General features: G+C 43.4%; 1 protein-coding gene across 1 annotated transcript in view; it reads left to right on the top strand.

The window, feature by feature from the left end:
• The first annotated feature begins 5,547 nt into the window (after positions 1-5,547).
• The window catches only part of LOC126481969 (tolloid-like protein 1), a 268,074-nt gene continuing 251,762 nt past the window's right edge, over positions 5,548-21,859 (top strand). Inside the window, exon 1 of the mRNA XM_050105934.1 lies at positions 5,548-5,701. Coding sequence (XP_049961891.1) covers positions 5,548-5,701 — 154 coding nt within the window. The remainder of the gene's footprint in view (positions 5,702-21,859) is intronic.

Below are 21,859 nucleotides of genomic sequence, written 5' to 3'. Positions count from 1 at the left end.
AGGGGGGGGGGGGGGGCAAACTGACAATTACTGTGGGGCTCATGTGGAGGATGGCCTTACATAATTTTAACAATACATTTTGGATTTTTCTTTTAAATTTGCATTGAAAAAATGACAATAATATGGTAATGAAATCTTGGGTGACAAAATTTGGACGACGGCAGATGGTGTGGCGGTGGTGTGAGGTGCTGCGAATGGCAGCGCAAGCCGTGGCGATCAGCTGTTGGTGCTGGCAGCGGCGAAGGTCGCTGGCCGCAGTGGGCAGTGGTGCGCTGTGACGCGCTGCAACTTCCGCGGAGCGTGTAAGTGGGGGGTTCCGGAAGGAGCGATGCACAGATCACAAGGGGGGAGGGGAAGGGGATTAACATTCTGCATCACTTCACATGCACACGGAGGGCACTGTATCACTTACATCTAGGGGAGGGCCATGCCTCCCCCTTTTTTTTGGAGGTATTGTAATTATTTACTATTCCTTCTTTATCCACATGGCACTCAGACCATGGCTTTTTTCTACAGTATGGGGCAACAAGAAACATTCCTGTTCTCAGTACAAGACTTAAGCGTGATATTCCCCAGAAGGTTACTGTTGAGGGACAGCAGGTAAGGGCGACCGAAGTCGTGCAAATAGTCCTTTTCTAAAGCCTACCCATAGGGATGAACCAATTAGGATAATTACTAAAGGGGTACATACAGAACTAGGAATAACTATACGACTGGGATACTGTTGGTGGTGCCAATCCGTGATATGCGCCGTGGCATGGTCTAGCGTAATCTGCCCTGACTCTTTGTTTACCAGGTTAGTTAAAGATTGGACCAGTTGGGAATATGAGCAGTTGGGGAGAGATGGCCAATTGTCAGGCGACGGTAGTACCATCGGTTGCTCTGGTAAGTTCCACATGAGAGCGGGGAGTCCCACGTTATTGGCGTAAGACAAGTGTGCAAACACTTCCTCGGTGGGGGTAGTGAGATCACAGTGAGAACTATTAAATAAGATTCGAAAGTATTCTTATGCATTAACGCTGAATTGATTTACAGTGAAGAAAAAAATAGTTCCAGTTTTGGCCACGAGGTGGTAATCTGGCGCTGTGAATGCAAGATGTAGACGTACAGTTACGTGTAATGTACTAGGAAAGGGACGTTGATAGAAAAAGTGAGACAACTGAGAAAGGTATGTTGCCGATTTTATTATTAACTGCCGCTTACACGATTTGTTGAATATGAATACCGGAGAAGTCGACGAGACGCTGTACAGTGGCAGGTTTGCACCTGGTGGCCAAAACTGGAACAAATGTTCTTCCAGCATAAATATTTGTTCACGATTAGCCTCGCAATACTAGAGGGGGGGGGGGGGAGTTACTCTACGCCCATCTCTTGAAAATATGAAAATATTGAAATCTAGTCAGTTACGTTAAATTTTAAAATTTTGAAATAATGTTTATTATATTTAATGCATTCTTCTACCAGATTCCACATATGTTTTAAAAATTTTTGTTAAACTTGACTCAAAAATTTATGTCTCCATAGCAGATTTCACTTTCCTCAATGACTGTCGTATTCAATATTTCGAGGTTCAGGGCTTTACTTACATATTAATATCTCTTTAAGAATGAAGTCAACTGGCATTTTTTAATTTTTTTGTGGTGGACAAGAAGTCGTTAGAACATCACAGTGAAAGTACATTGATATTGATACCGGTGAGCTAAAAGGTATTTTCAGGTTCTGGACCCTACATACACGTCAGTACCTCTTTAAAAAATATGTTGCTAACATAATTTAGAAACAGTTAACGATTTCTTTTTTTGGGTGGCCATAAAGCAACATCCCCTTCGTAATGCGTGTTATGAAAGATGCCTTGGTACTGTATAGTGGGGGCCGTTTGGGAATGGATTTAATTGTATAAAATTTGATTTTTATTTTTCAATTGATGATCGCCAGTGCCGTCTGCCTGGTAGACAGTTGCAGCGTATCAGTCACGTTGCACAAAACCGGACAGAACCTCTTTGGAACTCACGTGTTGAACCATCAGCAGCTAAACTCATATGTTGGGTTAGTGCATTAGCATATCTACCTAGTTTCGCTGTCATATCATAATTACAGTCGACACTGGACCTCCATACGTAGCTGTACTTTAATTATAAGTACCTGATACATTCCATAAGGTACATTTCGGAGTGTAGATTTAGATGTATATGTAGACTTTTAGTAGTTTCATTGTCACTGATGATGGCAAATACTGGCTTTCATGGGGAAATTACTCATTCTTAAAACCAGCCCACTCGTTTCCGACAGACAAAAACTGATTATATTGAGATAGGAAACAAAGGGTCAGAAATGCATATTTATTGTGTTATGGACATACACAGCATACACTACATAACAACAACTTACTTTTTAGTTATTGTTCAAAGCGACGACCGCCACCCTCTATGCATGCATCGCAGCAGTGCATGGAGTTATGCTGCATTCTCACAAAGGTGCTGGGTGTCTGTTGTAAACTGGAACAGGCACTGGGTGATACACAGCGTACTCCCTTACCACAAAACAGGCATAGTGTACACAACTTAGCTCATAGCATGTGTGTCATGTCACGGCAGCGTGCATTGCATCAGTGCATTAACCTGTGCCACTATCCATGGTGTTTGTTGTCCTTTGCATCAGACAGCATGTGATGTGTCCATGTTGAGGTGTTTTACAGTGTACAGTGCATGACATGAAGTCAAAGAGGGAATATTACTCATCACGAGAGTTATGAGACATGCATTTAATATACAATGCTGCAGGATCCAATGCACATAAACCAGCACAACTGTATGTCTCAACAGGTCTCATGCTAATTGGAAGAAGTTTATCTCTGTGGACACCTACCTACAGAGAGACAGCCAAGGTTCTTGTCAAAGACATCTCCAAACACCAAATTTTGTGGAGATGGTGTTGGATCGTGTGGCCAACCACCCAGTAACAAGGTAGAGTGTGCAGCTCGTGGTCTAGTGGCTAGCATTGTTTCCTCTGGACCACAGGGTCCCGGGTTCGATTCCCGGCCGAGTTGGGTATTTCCTCTGCCCAGGGTCTGGGTGTTCGTGTTGTCCTCATAGTTTCATCACCATCATTCGTGACAGTGGCTAGATTGGACTGTGCAAAAAATTGGACTGTGAAAAAATTGGGACTTTGTACAGGCACTGATGACTGCACAGCTGAGTGCCCCACAAACCAAACATCATCATCATCATCATCAGTAACAAGCATCTGTCAACTTGCCTGTGAAATGCACAATTCGAAAAATACAATGTGGAGAGTACTAATGGAACAGGTATTACACCCCTATGACACTCTCGAATTCTTCCTATTGTAGACCCCTATCACAAGGAATGTGTGCAAGTACTGAGACCAAGGAATTTCGAACCCTGCGTTCACTTCTGTCAGTGGATTATCTACTGGAGTGCTGGAGTGTGGAACATCCTACAGCTTGAGTTGTTCACTGATGAGATGTCACTCACCTGTGATGGTATTTTCAACAGTCACAACAGCCATACCTGGAGTGAGGTCAATCCCGACATGGCCCACATCGATGGGCACCAACGTATAGGCGAGCATTGTCTGCGATCATCTAACAGGACGTTGTTTGCTATCCCCACGTTTGAACCAAGTGGGGTGGCGCAGTGGTTAGCACACTGGACTCACATTCAGCAGGATGAAGGTTCAAGCCCATGTCCCACCATCCAGATTTAGGTTTTCCCTGATTTCCATAAATACCTCCATGCAATTGCCGGGATGGTTCATACAGAAGGGCACGGTCGATTTCGTTCCCTCTCCTTGACGTAATCTGAACTTGTGCTCCATCTCTAATGTCCTTGATGTCGACTGGAGTTTAATCCCAATCTTCCTTCCTTCCTTCCCCGAATGACTGGTCAAAATTACCTGGTGTTCCTATGAGATGTGCTACCACAGTTCTTGGAGACTGTACACGTTGTTGTCGGCAAAAGGATGTGGTTTCAATATGACAGTGCACCATCCCACTTTGATGTTAATATCGGCAAGCACCTAAACAACATGTATGCACATCACTGGATTGGAAGGGATGGTCTTGTCCCATGGTGAGCGTGATCGCTGGGTCTCACATCTCTGGTTCAAAATGGTTCAAACGGCTCTGAGCACTATGGGACTTAACTTATGAGGTCATCAGTTCCCTAGAACTACTTACAGGTAACTAACCTAAGGACATCACACACATCCATGCCTGAGGTAGTACTCGAACCTGCGACCGTAGCGGTCTCGCGGTTGCAGACTGAATCACTTAGAACCGCTCGGCCACACCGGCCGGCTCACATCTCTGGACGTTTCCCTCTGGAGTTACACTCAGACGTTGGTGTATGAAATCCCCATAGAAAATGATGAAGACCCGCTTGCTACGGTGCAAGCTGCTTGTCTTCTGGTACAACAGACACCAGGGGTCTTTGAGAGAGTGTGGCGAAAGTACATGGACCGTTTCATGCATGCATTGAGACTGGCGTCATCGCTTTGAACAGTTACTTTGGACTACGTTGTTGTTATGCGGTGCCGGCCGCTGGTGGCGAGCGGTTCTAGGCGCTTCAGTCTGGAACCACGCGACCGCTACGGTCGCAGATTCAAATCCTGCCTCGGGCATTGATGTGTGTGATGTCCTTAGGTTAATTAAGTTTAAGTAGTTCTAAGTCTAGAGGACTGATGACCTCAGATGTTAAGTCCCATACTGCTCAGAGCCATTTGAACCATTTTGTTGTGCGGTGTGCGCTTTGTATGTTCATAATAAATATACATTTCCGATCATTGGCTCCCTGTCTCAGTATAATCGTTTATGGACCTATATCGCCGTCCACCCCCTAGAAGTTGAGTGGTCAGCGCAACAAAATGTCAGTCCTAAGGGCCCGGGTTCGATTCCCAGCTGGGTCGGAGATTTTCTCCGCTCAGGGACTGGGTGTTGTGTTGTCCTAATCATCATCATTTCATCCACATTGACGCACAAGTCGCCGAAGTGGCGTCAAATCGAAACAATTGCACCCTGCGAACGGTCTACCCGACGGGGTGCCCTAGTCACACGACATTTATTTACTCGTATTTATACCCTTACCGCCTCTTTCAATTTGACTCAAAAGGTTTGAGATATCTTGAATGTACCAAATTTGGATTAAAGCTGCTCTTTGGAGCATAAACACATTGCAGTTCGAACCTAGCTGAATGTAGAGTAGCGACTACTACCACCCACGATGTAGAATGGCCACTGCTACGACCAGCGAAGCGCGCGGCGTGACTGGAGCTCGCACGCCGACAGCAGCGCGGAAGGAGACGGGGGGCGGTACGCATCACCAGTGAATCCCGAGGCCGCGCAGATGGGAAGGAAGGAGCGAGCGAGGAAGGAGTGCGTGCAATTGCGTAAGCAGCGGCGGCGAGTGGCGGCCAAGGCTGCGCCGGCCGCGGGCGGGGCGGCCGACCCAGTTGCTGCGGCGTGCCGCGGCGCGGCTGGCTGGCTGGTACTGCTCGCCGGCAGCGGCTAGTGCGCCGCGAGACGCGCTCATGGACGCCACGGGACCGCCGCGCGCGCTCCGGCCGCGCCTGCCGCTGCTGCTGTTGCCGGCGCTGCTGGCGCTTGCGCTCGCGCCGGCTGCCGCCGTCGCCTTCCAGATCGACTTGGCGGCGCTCGACCTGCCGCTGCCGCACCGCCTCAACGGTGAGTCACGGCACCGTCGCCTCCCGCCTGCCCCACACCACACTGACTCACCACAAACTCGTCTCCCGGAAACAGTCAGCGGCGCCGTGTTTCCTCCCGAGAGGTGGAGGCTCCAGCGGCGTCCTAACTGGCGCTAAACGTCTAGCATTACCTTCCTATTTGGTATTCTGCGTGGATCTTCGACCATAGATACTAGTAGACTGGCCTTGCTGTGAAGAAGCTATAGGGGCTGGTGTGGCTCCAACATAAACCACGTGACTGTTGGCAAAACGTGGCGGGATTTCAAATCAGCGGTCTGCCATCCTATGTTTGTACCGTAATTTCCCCACATTTCTCAATTGACTGCCAAACGCTACCAACAAAAATTACTTTTTATTTGCGAAAAATTATGCCAGAACTACATTTGACCTGGATTTGTCCACAGTACCATTTATAAAATCTAACAAATACATCGAACGCCACTCTGGTGGGTTGGTTCAAATGGCTCTGAGCACTATGGGACTTAACATCTATGTTCATCAGTCCCCTAGAACTACTTAAACCTAACTAACCTAAGGACATCACACAACACTTAGTCATCACGAGGCAGAGAAAATCCCTGACCCCGCCGGGAATCGAACCCGGGCGCGGGAAGCGAGAACGCTACCGCACGAGCCACTCTGGTGGGCAGCGGGACGTAATTACTATAAACTATCAATTAAAAGTGGCCGTGCGGTTCTAAGCGCTTCAGTTTGGAACCGCGTGACCGCTACGGTCGCAGGTTCGAATCTTGCCTCGGGCATGGATGTGTGTCGTGTCCTTAGGTTAGTTAGGTTTAAGTAGTTCTAAGTTCTAGGGGACTGATGACCTCAGAAGTTAAGTCCCATAGTGCTCAGAGCCATTTGAACCATTTTTATCAATTAAAATAAAATGTCGTGAAAATTCTTTTAAACAGTAAGAGAGGGCTCCTGTCAAAACTTTAAACATTGGATTCGCCGCGTTTTGAGCTCTAATCACTTATAAAAGAAAATGGGATATGGGAATTATGTCAACTATAGATGCCAAAATTGTCGACTTTAGGAGCAGGTCCATTTTAGAGTATCAATTTTAGGTGCACTTCAAAGATTCAGTTCCCACTATTTTTAGAAAAGTTTAAACTATCAGTTTAAAAAAAATTATATTTTAGATCAAAGGTGAGACTGTGAAGTTTCATAAAATAATTTTGGAGCCTAGGTTTAAAAATGGCAGGCACTTTAAATAAAAATTACAAATATACATTGTAAATAATAACTAACCTATCAAAACACTTCCCCGCTAAGTGCTTCGAGCAAAGGCGCGTATGTGTGCAGATGGCTTAAAGTTTTTCCGTTTCAGGGCCTGTATCAAAAGCTGCCTTCCGTTTTCATCCTTAGGGAACCTACGAGTAGGAACGAGAAACAATTATACTTACTCCTGTAACCGAATTATCACAGATACTTTCACGTGACTTCAGCCCAGAGATGTTGGAGCCACGGAAATGACGTCAGGGCCAGTCTATTATATTTATGGTCGAAGGCGTGGATACACATTTTGGCCACTGACATTACACTGTTTAGCCTTCAACAATTACATTGTTCAGCCATCAACAATTCCAAAAACAAACATTTTTTTAAAAATGCAAATATATATATGCAAATTACTTAAATCCAAGAAACTAAATTTCTTAATTTCTGAACATAGAAATAACCAGAATAAAAAATGCTCTTATCACAACACAAAAAGGCCAATATGTCCTGGACAGAGTTACGACTGTAAAAGAACGGAACTAGCTTCTCGACTTATTTGGCAGCTTCAAAATCATATAAATCGAAACATCTTTTTATTCGCCCTTTTTTATTTGTTAGTACCCATCTAATGTGGCAACGCCCTTGCGCAAGCGTCTTACGCACAGGGGCCAGCGAGTGGTTGCTGGGCATATTTGTGGGCCAATTGGAATTCGTGGCTGACTACGAGTGCCGTCTTCTTGCGTAGCTGGCCAGCCATCTCTGGGACGTGGCACACCAGTAGAGCGTTGAAGCCAGTTTCGCTGAGCTGAATTCTGGGCCTCCTTTGGAACCAGCAGGCTTCAGCTTCTATTCGAGAACTTCAGTCAAGATTTGGATATTGAGATCATAACTGTTATTATTGAAGGCCTGCCTGTTTTCATTTAGTAATTTTATTTAACTGAAGCTATTATTAAAGAAAGCCTGCTTGTTTCCCTCCGGTGATTTCATTTAACTGAAGCTGTTATTATCGAAGGCCAGCCTGTTTTATATTTGGTAATTTTATTTAATTAAAGCTATTATTAACGAGGCAACGGCCTTGCCGCATTGCATACACCGGTTCCCGTGAGATCACCGAAGTTGAGTGCTGTCGTGCGTGGTCGACAGTTGGATGGGTGACCATCCGGGCCGCCATGCGCTGTTGCCATTTTTCGGGGTGCACTCAGCCTCGTGATGCCAACTGAGGAGCTACTCGACCGAACAGTAGCGGCTTCGGTCAAGAATACCATCATAGCGACCGGGAGAGCGGTGTGCTGAGCCCAAGCCCCTCCTATGCGCATCCTCCTCTGAGAATGACACGGCGGTCGGATGGTCCCGGGAGGCCACTCGTGGCCTGACGACGGAGTGATTAGTATCCATCTAATGTAATGTAATGTATTATGTCAAATAAAGTAACATGATACATGAAGTCACCTCGTATAACATGACACATGCATCATGTCATCCAACATGACATACCTCATGTCGTGCAACATCACACAACGTATCATCAAAGTTTAGGATGCGTACATCCGCAAAAAAAAAAAAGAAGATTCAAGTGGCTCTAACCACTACGGGACTTAACATCTGAGGTCATCAATCCCCTAGACTTGGAACTACTTAAACCTAACTAACCTAAGGCCATCACACACATCCATCCCCGAGGCAGGATTCGAACCTGCGACCGTAGCAGCAGCGCGGTTCCGGACGAAAGCGCCTAGAACCGCTCGGCTACAGCGGCCGACGTTCATCCACACTTCGGAATATTTCCTATTATGTATGCACCCCTAGTCTAGAATTCTTCCTATTGTAGACGCATCCCACTCTTTAGGAGCACCGTACGTGCAACAGGGTTGGATTTGTGGGAGAAGTAGTCCCCTAAGCGAAAACATCAGCCCACTCCCCCGCCACTCACAAATAAAAAATTGTTTTCTCGTCCCCCCAGGAACAAACCCAACCCCATAAACTTTATCCCCCCAGAAAACAAGCTTTAGTTGTTACATGTACACCCTTCAGCCATATGATATTACATCTCATTTACTATGGCTGGCGAATCTTTTGGTTTTTGGGCACAGTATCAGGGACTTCAGTCTATAAATACAAGATGCAGCTGTGCCAACATGCCAGTACCCTGCGGATAAGAGAGCTCACTTCGCTGGGGAAATAGCATTAAAGCGTAAAAAAGCGCGAATATGTCAAGATCTTTTAATATCAATTCTTTGAAGCTTCCAGATAGGTTGAAAAGCTATTTCCGTTCTTTTACATCCATAACTCTACCTTGGACATAATGGTCTTCTTCTTGTGCTATGTCAGAAGCATTTTTCGTTCTGGTTCTCAACTTTTACGATACCATAATTTTGACATTAGAGCGACGTAGTTTGGCAACCGATGTAGATTTTTGTTGAGTGGGACAAAAACTGATCCGGTATAGGTTTTTTATTGTCTTTCGAATTATGTTGCTTATAGCGTGGCAACGCATAACGCTTTCGCAAAACAACTGGACGATTATTAATTAATGTATTTGTCTACCTTCTTACAACATTTTTAACCAATTCGCCCAAATTTTTGAAACATAGAAGTGGCAGATGTAAAAAAAAATCACAAAAAAATGTGCTTTTTGCACGTAGAAACCAAATGAAGCTAGATTTCAGGAGTGAGTTTCAATTTTATCCTAAGGATTCATTTTTTATTTATTTGACTTACTTTTAACCTTTTCCGCACATCCAGTTAACGTGAGAAAGAATTTTACGTGCTATATTTAGCTCGACTTTAAACCATCGTATCTCGACAACGGATGAAGGTTATTTGACAAAAACATCGCTTTGACTTCATTCATTTGTGTACCTTTTGTAATGTTTCAACCGATTCGTACAAGTTTAAAGTATAGAAATGCCGCGCTTTACAAATCTCCCAGAAGAAAGTGTTTTTTGGACGTAAAATCCAAACGAAGCAAGATTTTTTCAAATTGTTAAAACTTGTCTTTGACTTAAACCTAACTAACCTAAGGACATCACACACATCCATGCCCGAGGCAGGATTCGAACCTGCGACCGAAGCTGTCGCGCGGTTCCAGACTGAAGCGCCCAGAACCGCTCGGCCACTCCAGCCGGCCCTCCTGTACTGGTTTTGCCCTCTAGTGCCGCCCCTAGTACCACAGACATTATTGCTTGACTTCTTAAGATACGCCATACAATAATATCTCTTGTTTCAATTAGTGTTTAACGCGTATTCATTTCATTACCGATCTGCGGAGAACGTCCTCATTTCTTATCTGTCTACCTAATTGTCGATTCATTCTATAGCACATCATCTGAAACGCTTTGATGCTCTTCTTTTCTGTCTTTGCTCCAGTCCATAATTCTGTTACATACAATGCTGTACTCCAGAACATACTTTCTCAGAATGCTCTTCGTCAAACTGAGACTTGTGTTTCATATTTGCAGGTATCCTTCAGCGAGTAATGCCCTCTTTGTCTGTGTTACTATCTTTCTTGTGTCCCTCTTGCCTCATTTGTTAACTGTGCTTCCAAGTTAGCATAATTCCCTCTGTTCATGTACTACAGTTCCTCAGTTTTGCTGTCTAGTTCATCGTCAATCCCATTATCCCATTTCTGCTACTCCTCATTTCTCGTCTTCCTTTGGTTTGCTCTCAGTACATATTCCGTGTTCAGTAGTGTGTTTATTCCATTCAGCATGCCCGACAAGTCTTCCCTGTTCGCAGAGAACGCCAATGACATCAGCGAATCTTATCGTTGATGCCCTTTCACCCTGAATACTAATCCCAGATCTGACCGTTGCTGTTGTAAGCTTCATGGCTTACCTACTCATGTTGAAAGGCTTGGGAGAAAGACTGCATCCTTGCAACCGGAGCACTTCTCTCCTGCTCTTCCATTCTTATTGTACCAGCTTGGTGCCTGTACATATAGTACGTCCCACCCCACCTTCACACTTGCCAGCACTAAGAACCTACGGCCCGACAACTTCTCTAAAGTAGTGATAATAAATTATACACACAAATTTTCCTCGCGAATCAGTCTATCTATTGCTATCAAAATCCCTACACCAGTTCATGAGATTAGCCTGAAGATACTGACAGAGACTGTGGCAGAAGAGTTTAACCAAAAATACGTACAGATTTTTACAAACAGATTCCTAGTTACAACTCTTTGTGTTTCAAATAATTATTTTACTTACAATTAATAAAATGCTCCGGGCTACTATGGCGTGGTCGAATGGATTTCACATTAAAACCCAGTGTTTCGTCCATATCTGCGGGGAACATTTTTCAGGAGGATCGTAACTTCTTTGAATGACCGACTCACAACCTGGCTCGCTATTGACTGCGGCAGAATTCCACTTCCGCTTGCTTTCGCGAAGTATCATGATGTCACATGTTTTGAATATCCGGGCGCTATTGGCCGTTGTCGACTGCAATCACCCCATGGGGGAAGACTGGTACACATCTTCCCCAGCACCGGAATCAAAATGTCATTCAGTTTCACGCCCACCTCCTTCCTACTGAAATTCCTGGTGTTTTTTACAATCCCTATGGCCTCTCTCTTTAGCCTATCATGGTACCCGCGTGTGTCTTTCAGTACATAAGTCCCATCAAAATGAATGCGGTGGTCTCCTGGCTGCAAAGCATGTTCCGCAACAGCTGATCTGTCCAGTATTCCCTCTTCTGCAGCTGCCCTCTAGTCTTTTTTTTATTTTATTTTTTTTACTTTTCTTTCTGTAGTATCCACGTACACCTGCCCACAAGTACACGGAATCCTACGAATTCCATAAACCCTCCCGGAAGATACAGGATCACCTAAAATCGGGCAGGGATGCTGGCCAACCGCAGGAAAAAGCAGGAATATCATTCTGTAGCAAAAGACCCGTAACGCGATACGCTGACCTTTCTCAGTCCTCCGTGTTGCTGGAACTTGGCACAAGTGAATATTAAATGAAGAGTGGAAACGGAAAACGTTCCAAGTGCCAAATCTCACATTTGTCAACAGAATCGGAAAGCAATGTTTCTCTTTTTGTACATAACTTAGTTGCATCCAAAAAATTGAGAAGGTATTCTGATACCACAGAATTACGCTGTCCTTTTCATCACTGCAAAAAATTATGAGATAAACTAGAAAATAAATAATTTATCAAGAACGTTCTAGCCATTATAGAATAACTGATTGGTTCTTAGCGTCGATAAGAAAGTTTTTGTTTCAACTTCCATTAATACAGAGGCACTGCGATTTATTTGTAATAGGACAAGGACAGAAACACAGCAGAAATATTTTAACTAGTAGAATTGTAATCAGCAAAACCAATTTCCCGTTTCTCTTACCTTTCTTACAAGAGAATAACAAAATTAAATTTATAAATAAATCTATCAGTATAATTTCTGGCCGGCCTGAGTGGCCGAGCGGTTCTAGGCGCAACAGTCTGGAACTGCGCGACCGCTACGGTCGTAGGTTCGAATCCTGCCTCGGGTGTGGATGTGTGTGGTGTCCTTAGGTTAGTTAGGTTTAAGTAGTTCTAAGTTCTAGGGGACTGATGACCACAGCATTTAAGTCCCATAGTGCTCAGAGCCATTTGAACCATTTTTTTATGATTTCTGATTCTTACAAAACTCTATTCTTGACATCAGATTTTGCAAAGTTTAGTGTACAGCTCCCTCTACTGTTGAGGAGTAAATGGCAAATCATCAGCTCAGTAGTTCTTTCTGTTTTGCTGCTGATAAAAATGGCTGGTCTTTCAGATGAAGTACATCATGGCATACGATTTCCGTGGTCTTTCCTTTTCTGGATTCACTGAATTTTTCCATTCTTCTGTTCTGGAGTAAGAATTTTTAATAACTATTTCAGAAGAATTAATGTGAGACGCTATGATGATATTGCAGTTGTAGATCTTACACTCCAGCACTAACAACAATAATTCAGCAGCCTCTATGGTTACAAGTCAGTTGTACGCATTGGAATGATATTTGGAACTTGTGAGGGAAGTACTGCTTGGCACAAAGATCATGCGCCCTCTCTTAATCAACGTTTGAAACATTTTCTCGGTGATTTGGCACTTGCGATAAGTCTGTGCGCATTCAGTACAGTTCCGAGGATACAACTGAAAACGCTTTTTTTTTAAAAAAAAATGGCGCTTAATACATTTTCATTTCCACTTTTCAGATGATCAATATCCCCAACATCTAAATTATTGCACTCACAAGGGCCTGGATTTCTTAGCTGTAAAGCGAAACAAATGACAACGGAAGCTGCCGTGATCGAATGTACGGTGTATTGACATGTGATGAAACAAAGATACGTCTGACATCAATCAAATGTTGTTCCACGTCTTTGCGCTTCTTTGACACGCTGTAATTTCCACCGTACTGTATTCTGTGTCATGGCTACAGCTGAACGGCAGCTATAAATTCAGTTGTCCTATTTCATTGCTGTAAAAATATTTTTGTGCTAACGAAATTGTGGCATATCTAGAACTTCAATAAATGTACCATTTTTCACGAAATTTTCTATCCTTTTCGCACGTTTTTTTCTGGTCACAGCCTCTGTCGCTCGGATTTGAATTGAGTATTCGTTAAGAAGATAAGTTTTTTTAATGTGACGCGGTAGCATTTTAGCTTCTTTATTGAATAGTTTACATTGTCATTGCTTAGCGTGGTTATTATGAAATCTCTCCATTAGACAAGAACAAGCCCTTGATTCACAAACGTTATATTGAATATGAACAAAATTAATTATTTCCTCTGTGTCGATTTCAGCATCCATTTTCCCCAAAAAGCATGTTCCATCCACTAAAGAAAGTAAGCAGTGAAATGTTCGTCCCTAATACTTACTATCGTTAAATCATGCACTTTTCATCTAATTTTGCTTCATGGTTTTGTTTCGTTGCAATTGCGAGAAGTCACTTATACCATATGTATAGTTGGAAATGAACATCTCATTATTGTAAAAACAGGATTCTTTTTTAAGCAAAAATCATGTTAAATGGTCCATATGTTTTCTAGAGTGTGAATCAGTCAGTTTTTACTTTCATCTTCGATAACATCCAACTAAACGTTACAGTGCCAAAAACAACGGTTTGATCGAATTGAGACATACTAACACTCAACCAAGAACTGAAATAATAGTAAGCTTTGGGACCACTGCGGCATTCTATCAAGATTTAATACCTTTTTAACTGTCCGCCCCCGGTAGCTGAGTGGTAAGCCGGCACGGGAGCTCAGCGTGTTCGGTTAGAGGGTTAGTTGCCCTCTGCAATAAAAAAACTGAGTGAATGGAACAACGAGGAACTTAAACAAATGTCATAGAACGTCCGCCCCGAACAAATGGAACAAACTATAAAGAAAAAATTGAGATAAAAAAAAGTTATCAGCGCGACAGAATGTCAATCTTAAGGGCCCGGGTTCGATTCCCTGCTGGGTCGGAGGTTTTCTCCGCTCAGGGACTGGGTGTTGTCTTGTCCTAATCATCATCATTTCATCCGCATCGACGCTCAAGTCGCCGAAGTGGCATCAAATCGAAAGACTTGTACCCGGCGAACAGTCTACCTGATGGGAGGCCCTAGTCACACGTTTTATTTACCTTTTTTACGTCTTTCGAAATTTGTACAATTAATTTTATGGTAAAAAAAGCATTATAAAAGTCTTCTTACGGTAAATTACCTAAAATTTTCTCTAAAATTATTAACACAGAATTTTTTTATAGTTATAAGCACTGCAGTCTTTCTCATATGAGTTACACACTATATTTATTTTATAAAATTTCTTTCTTATATTGTTCTTTGTCAAACATCCGTATACATTCAGTAATCATTTACAGATTTCCATAACCATTAATTTTATACGAGAAAACGTTGTTTTACACTGCTTAGAACAATAAAGTGTTCGACACTTTTGTATTTTTTCAGACATTATTAACTTTGCCAAATATTAAATCTAATTACAAACAACGCACAAAACCATATAATAGTGCCCAAAATTGTTAACTACGTAAGAGTACCAAAACCCGAAAACACGAACTGTAAATCGAATCATTCACATGAATCGAGTGTTAGAGCAATTCAGGGTATCCATCTCTACATTAAGACAGGGTTTCACAGCTACATCGCAGTTGTAGCGTAATGTGTTGCTCGACAATTGCGCAGCTTTCTGCTTCCGCCACACTGAAGCCTCCTACTGCCTCGCGTGGACCACAATGGACAGTCACAGTAGTTCTGTGTACGGCCACTTGCCGTAGCGTGTGAATACCTCCACGCATTGCAGCAGCGTATCGAAAAGCCGGCGATATCCGGCACAGCAGACACCGTAGCGTCGGAAACTTGCTTGTTCCGACAATTCTCGTCTCACATTGCCAGTTTGTCAGGAAAGTAAGATTACGTTTAACGTCCCGTCAACGACCAGGTCATTAGAGGTGGAGTACAAGTTCGTAACTGGGGAAGGATGGGGACTGGTTTTGTACTTTTGTAGTAAGTAGTTCTAGATGTTGATAACCGGGTGGAGATCTGAACACCCGTCCTCCAGAGTGTGAGTCCAGTGCCTTATCACTGAGACATCTTTCTCGGTCCACATATAGAGCATTCATTAAGAGCGCTTCGTGTTTGAATCTACCGTCACTCTAATCATTTACTGCTAAATAGACGTCTCCAGAATTTCTCGGCTGTATGCATCTACATTGCTTTCGCAAGTTTTACAGTGTTATCTGTCCACCTTCAGCAAGATCACCTATACCCCTTTGCCTGTGTCTTGGCATCAATCAAATGATGTTGTCAACACATCTATTCATTCATCTGGCTACAAATCCCACCCACTGTCTTTTCATTATCATTATAGTCCCAACTAGGTCTTCCGCGCTATTCTGTTAGTCAATCCTTTTGTTTGACTTCTTGCTTCTCCCACTAATTTCCAAAATGCATTTATTTAATGTTTTTTTGCATTAAAAGTCCGTGTTCCACTGCTATTACTCAGATGTAAAGTACACTGATTACAGACTTTCTGTCTCAGACACATGTAAGTTTATTTTTGAAAATATTTCGTGGTGCGTGTTAAAAAAAGAACATGTGCCTCAGATTTACTTTTCCTGTCCAACCGCACATCGTCTTCAATTGCTCCTAAATACAAATACACATCAACTGCTTCTATGAATTCATTATTAATTCGCACAATTATCTTTTCAAAGGGTTGGTGATTCATTATTGTTATTATTTTTCAAGCCTTCCTTCAAACTTGCTCTATTCCGCTCTTCCACTGGGTGTTGAAATACCTCTGCGTTACAGCAAACAGTACGACGGCATTAGCTAAACTACGATGGTACTCGTTTTTCTTCTTCCCAGTTTATGGATATGCAGGAGTTCTCTATTTGTTGATAACAGTTTTGAAGATAACAGCATCTCTTTGTCCGTCTCCACTCTTAGTTGATTCCCCACTATCCTGATGAAACTGTTGCAATGATGTGTGTATTACTCAGGATAATAACACAGTTTGTATTCATACGTTGCTTCTACACGTTTTTAATACAGATTTGATTGAAAATGAGTCAAAAATATTTCCCAAATCTTTGGATTAAATGTAAAATTGTAATTCATGTATGTTGCTTCATTATATATAGCTTCGCCCACGACTTGCAAATAGTTTTGTATGCAATAGTCGCTTATAAAGCCAGTTTGCTCCTTCCCCTGTTTAAAATACAATTTTTCATCTATACAGATGATGAATAACTTGTACGTTACGAGAACAGGCTGATAAGTCTACAGGTTATTATTTCTTGTCCGTCCTCTTTATTGTGTCGAACTTTCACTCTATAAATAATCGTGCTCAATATGTGGACGACCTTAAACATCCTGCAAACACTATTTCCTTTGTTAACTGTGTTATTAATTCACGTCTTCAGCTATAAGATGTTAAACACATTTTCGATTGCTTGCATTATTTTATGTCGTTTGTTAATTGCAGTGCAATCTTAACCTATGAAATGTGGTGTCCGCCTAGTAACACTTTGTTTTGTTTTCCTGAAGGTGTTATTGTTTTGAATTATTTTTCTGAACAAATTTGCATTGGACTTTCTGACTTCTCTTGAGGGTATTCTTACATAGTTTTGTTTAATTTGACTTATTCTCTCATGCGCCAGTTTTGTTTGCTTCAAGCTCTGAACTTTTGTTAATAAACTCCAGCCGTTTCACTTCCTATACTTTTTTTTCTTAAAATCTAAAGCAGTATGCCGTTGTCGCATCTTTGTTTATCTTTAAAGCCGTATTCTCGAGGTTCAATGATTTTTACAAAATTTTCTTTCTTAATGTTGAGCGCAAGTTCTTTGTCATGAAAACTGTGAAGTTTCCATAGAGCTAGCATCTTCTTATACTATTCAAGGAATCAATGATTTTTTTGCTTAATCGTACATAGATTGATACTGTCAATCGTGTAATACATTTTAGTACATTTCCTTTTTTTCTCTGAGGTCCACACATGAAAATTTCACTTCCCCCAGTTTTATATCAGTCATACGGCAAATTTACATCATCGACTTACTTCATTTTAATATTTTCTTCCACACAAGCTGTATAATAACCAATACATTAACTCATAAACACGTTTAATATAAAAAGCATGAATATTTGTGATAGAATTAGTTGATTACTACACTGAAGCGCCAAAGAAACTGGTATAGTCATGCGTACTCAAATACAGAGATACGTAGACAGGCAGAATACGGCGCTGTGGTCGGCAACGCCCATATAAGACAACAAGTGTCTGGCGCAGTTGTCAGATCGATTACTGCTGCTACTACGGTAGGTTATTAAAATTTAAGTGAAATTGAACGTGGTGTTATAGTCGGCGCACGAGCGATGGGACACAGCGTCTTCGCGGATCCGATGAAGCGAGGATTTTCCCGTACGACCATTTCACGAGTGTACCGTGAATATCAGGAATACGGTAAAACATCAAATCTGCAACATCGCTCCGGCCGGAAAACGACCCTGCAAGGACGGGACCAACGACGACTGAAGAGAATCGTTCAACGTGACAGAAGCGTATCTCTTCCGCAAATTGCTGCAGATTTCAATGCTGGACCATCAACAAGTGTCAGCTTGCGAACCATTCAACGAAACGTCATCGATATGGGCTTTCAGAGCCGAAGGTCCACTCGTATACCGTTGATGACTGCACGACACAAAGCTTTATGCCTCGTTGGGACCGTCAACACCGACACTGGACTGTTGATGACTGGAAACATGTTGTCTGGTCGGACGAGTCTCGTTTCAAATTGTATCGAGCGTATGGACATGTACGTTTGTGGAGACAACCTCATGAATCCATGGACCGTGCAGTCAGCAGGGACTGTTCAAGCTGATGGAGCCTCTCTAATGGTGTGAGGCGAGTGGCGTTGGATTGATATGGAACGCCTGATACGTCTACATACAACTCTGACTTGTGACACGTACGTAAGCATCCTGTTTGATCACCAGCATGCATTCATGTCCATTGTGCATTCCGACGGGGGCGGTAACTAGGTGGCGACGGGAAGGGCATCCGGCCACCCCTTAGAATTAACCATGCCATATCTGTTAATAAACATGCCCACGTTGCGCCGACGCAGGACAAAGGCATCGTAAATGAAAATTATGTGTAAAATTTGGGCTTCCTGCGCCCTGTCCATTGGCGCTGTCACTCTTCTCTAGTCTCTAAACTTAGTAATTCAGTATCAGTACGCCATTGCGCTCGTCGGATTAAACGGTTTCCTTGATCATTTTCTGCTCGCACTACGAAGTAACAACCCACCACTGCCTTCAGCTAGAGTGTGGCTGTACCAAGATAGGCGATCAAGTTACCTCTCCCTACTGACCGCTGCGCACGTCAGTTTTATTGTCGAGTAACAAGAGTGGTAGAGCCTTCATCGTATCTGTATTGAGCTACTTTAAAATATTATTGTTGGAAGCCTGTCATTATACTACATGAGACATGTTAGATTTCTACACTACTTGCCATTAAAATTGCTACAGCACGAAGATGACGTGCTACAGACGCGAAATTTAAATGACAGGAAGAAGATGCTGTGATATGCAAATGATTGGCTTTTCAGAGCATTCACACAAGGTTGGCGCCGGAGGCGACACCTACAACGTGCTGACGTGAGGAAAGTTTCCAACCGATTTCTCATACACAAACAGCAGTTGACCGGCGTTGCCTGGTGAAACGTTGTCGTAATGCCTCGTGTAAGGAGGAGAAATGCGTACCATCACGTTTCCGACTTTGATAAAGGTCGTAATGTAGCATATCGCGATTGCCGTTTATCGTGTCGCGACATGGCTGCTCGCGTTGGTCGAGATCCAATGGCTGTTAGCAGAATATGGAATCAGTGGATTCAGGAGGGTAATACGGAACGCCGTGCTGGATCCCAACGGCCTCGTATCACTAGCAGTCGAGATGACAGGCATGTTATCCGCATGGCTGTAACGGATCGTGCAGCCACGTCTCGATCCCAGAGTCAACAGATGGGGACGTTTGCAAGACAACAACCATCTGCACGAACAGTTCGACGACGTTTGCACCAGCATCACAGACAGGAGCGCCTGTGATGGTGTACTCAACGACGAACCTGGGTGCACGAATGGCAAAACGTCATTTTTTGGGATGAATCCAGGTTCTGTTTACAGCATCACGATGGTAGCATCCGTGTTTGGCGACATCGCGGTGAACGCACATTAGAAGCGTGTATTCGTCATCGCCATAATCGCGTATCACCCGGCATGATGGTATGAGGTCCCATTGGTTACACGTCTCGGTCACCTCTTGTTCGCACGTCTTGTTCGCAGTGAACGTTACATTTCAGATGTATTACGACCCGTGGCTCTACCCTTCATTCGATCCCTGCAAAAACCTACATTTCAGCAGGATAATGCACGACCGCATGTTGCAGGTTCTGTACGGGCCTTTCTGGATACAGAAAATGTTCGACTGCTGCCCTGGCCTGCACATTCTCCAGATCTCTCACCAATTGAAAACGTCTGGTCAATGGTGGCCGAGGAACTGGCTCGTCACAATACACCAGTCACTACTCTTGATGAACTGTGGTATCGTGTTGAAGCTGCATGGGCAGCTGTACCTGTACACGCCTTCCAAGCTCTGTTTGACTCAATGCCCAGGCGTATCAAGGCCGTTATTACGGCCAGAGGTGGTTGTTCTGGGTACTGATTTCTCAGGATCTATACACCCAAATTGCGTGCAAATGTAATCAAATGTCACTTCTAGTATAATATATCTTGAAACGGTACAGTAGCTTCCGCTCTATAAGCAGCAGATTTCGCTGCTCGCTCGCACCGGGAAATAGAAACAGAGGCGGCTCCGCAGCCAATTTTATTACACGACGCGGTCGGCCGCGGGTGCAACAGACGAGTGGAAAGAAATGTCAGGCTTCATAGTACGTATTTATATGTGTCATGTATTATGCATTTCTTGTACGTAGATGTGAATTTGAACATGAACTTTCCTAATCCTCCTCACACCTTTCCGTAAAGCGTTGCCAAATCTTTGTTGGGAAGTAGTTCTGTAGTATAGTAGTGCCAACCTTACTCCTGGGTAGGGGATCAGAGAGACAGCACAGGCAGGTAAATGTCAAAGACTTTCCATTGTCACAAGATTTGGGGTGGAGAGGTTGGTCACGGCCAAGTGGTTCGACCACCCCCTCCACCGGGACCCAGGAAGACCTCCGGGTGCCCGCCATATTCTAAGAGTGTTACAAAAGACGGGTATGTGAGCAGTCGTGCCCTCAGTGCGTCTGTCTCAATGTTCACGCATGGAAGAGAGGTATTTGAATATTTGTACTAATTCTTTTATTTCCAGCTTCGGATTGTGTAAGGTAATGAATGTGCTCGTTTAATTCCGGAAATTTGACCCCCTGTGTTAAAGTATCTGGTCCCCAGTTTGCCCATTGTCCTCCTCACATAGTGAATGTCCTATGTAAAATATTGGGAGACTTTGGTGGTATACATTTGGCCAACGTAATTCCGTCTTACCCGTAGAAATGTGCGTGCAGATTAGTATATAATATACCCGAGTTATAAGTTGTAAAATTGTAATATCTGTAAACTGAAACAATTGCTGCTATCGCTGTAAAGTCGTTGATAATGTTTAGAATAAATAGGAAATCAACTGTCATCAATCTTTAACATACCTTAAAAATCACAAAGAAGTCAAGTTAAAGGAATTTATTTAAAATAAAAGCTATAGAAAGCAGGGACCCACACATCAGCGTGTGAGCCCTCCAGCCCCTTTCCTGGTATCGTACAGAAAGGGCAAGCTCTCTAGGTAGCGCTCTCAAGCTCCCCTCCCCGGTTATCCGTTGCGCAATTTTGATTCAGGGCTTAACGACATCAACTTTCATCTGGCGTCCCTAGGCAAGGAGGTATGACGGTAAACTTTCAATATGTCCAATGAATACCCGTTTATCATCTGCATTTCTTCTTGGTGTAGCAATTTTAATGGCCAGTAGTGTATAATACCAACTTACGGTGTCCAGTCACATTAATGTGACCACCTGTCAAATGCCTGAATAACCACCTCTTCCAGCGCGGACCGCCAAAAGACCTTTAGAAAGAAAGTCAATGACGTCCTGAAAGATACCGATAGGGATGTGGAGCCGTACCAACCGCAGTGCCGTGGGCATCTGCGCAATGTTTCTCGGGTGAGGATCATTGGTGCGAACAGCCCGATGGAGGTGGCCACACAGGTCTCGCTTGGGTTTAAATCTGGGGAGTTTGGTGGCCAGGGGCTTAAGGAAACTCAGGCTTGTGCTCTTCGAACCACACATCTATACTGCGAACTGTGTGACACGTTGCGTTCTCCTGTTGGTAGATGCCATTGTGCCGAGGAAAAACAAACATGTAGGGGTGGACATGGTTCCCAAGGA

Source organism: Schistocerca serialis, chromosome 5 (assembly GCF_023864345.2).
Source record: "Schistocerca serialis cubense isolate TAMUIC-IGC-003099 chromosome 5, iqSchSeri2.2, whole genome shotgun sequence".
In the NCBI taxonomy this organism is placed as follows: Eukaryota; Metazoa; Arthropoda; class Insecta; order Orthoptera; family Acrididae; genus Schistocerca; species Schistocerca serialis.
This window is presented reverse-complemented; position numbering and strand designations above follow the sequence as displayed.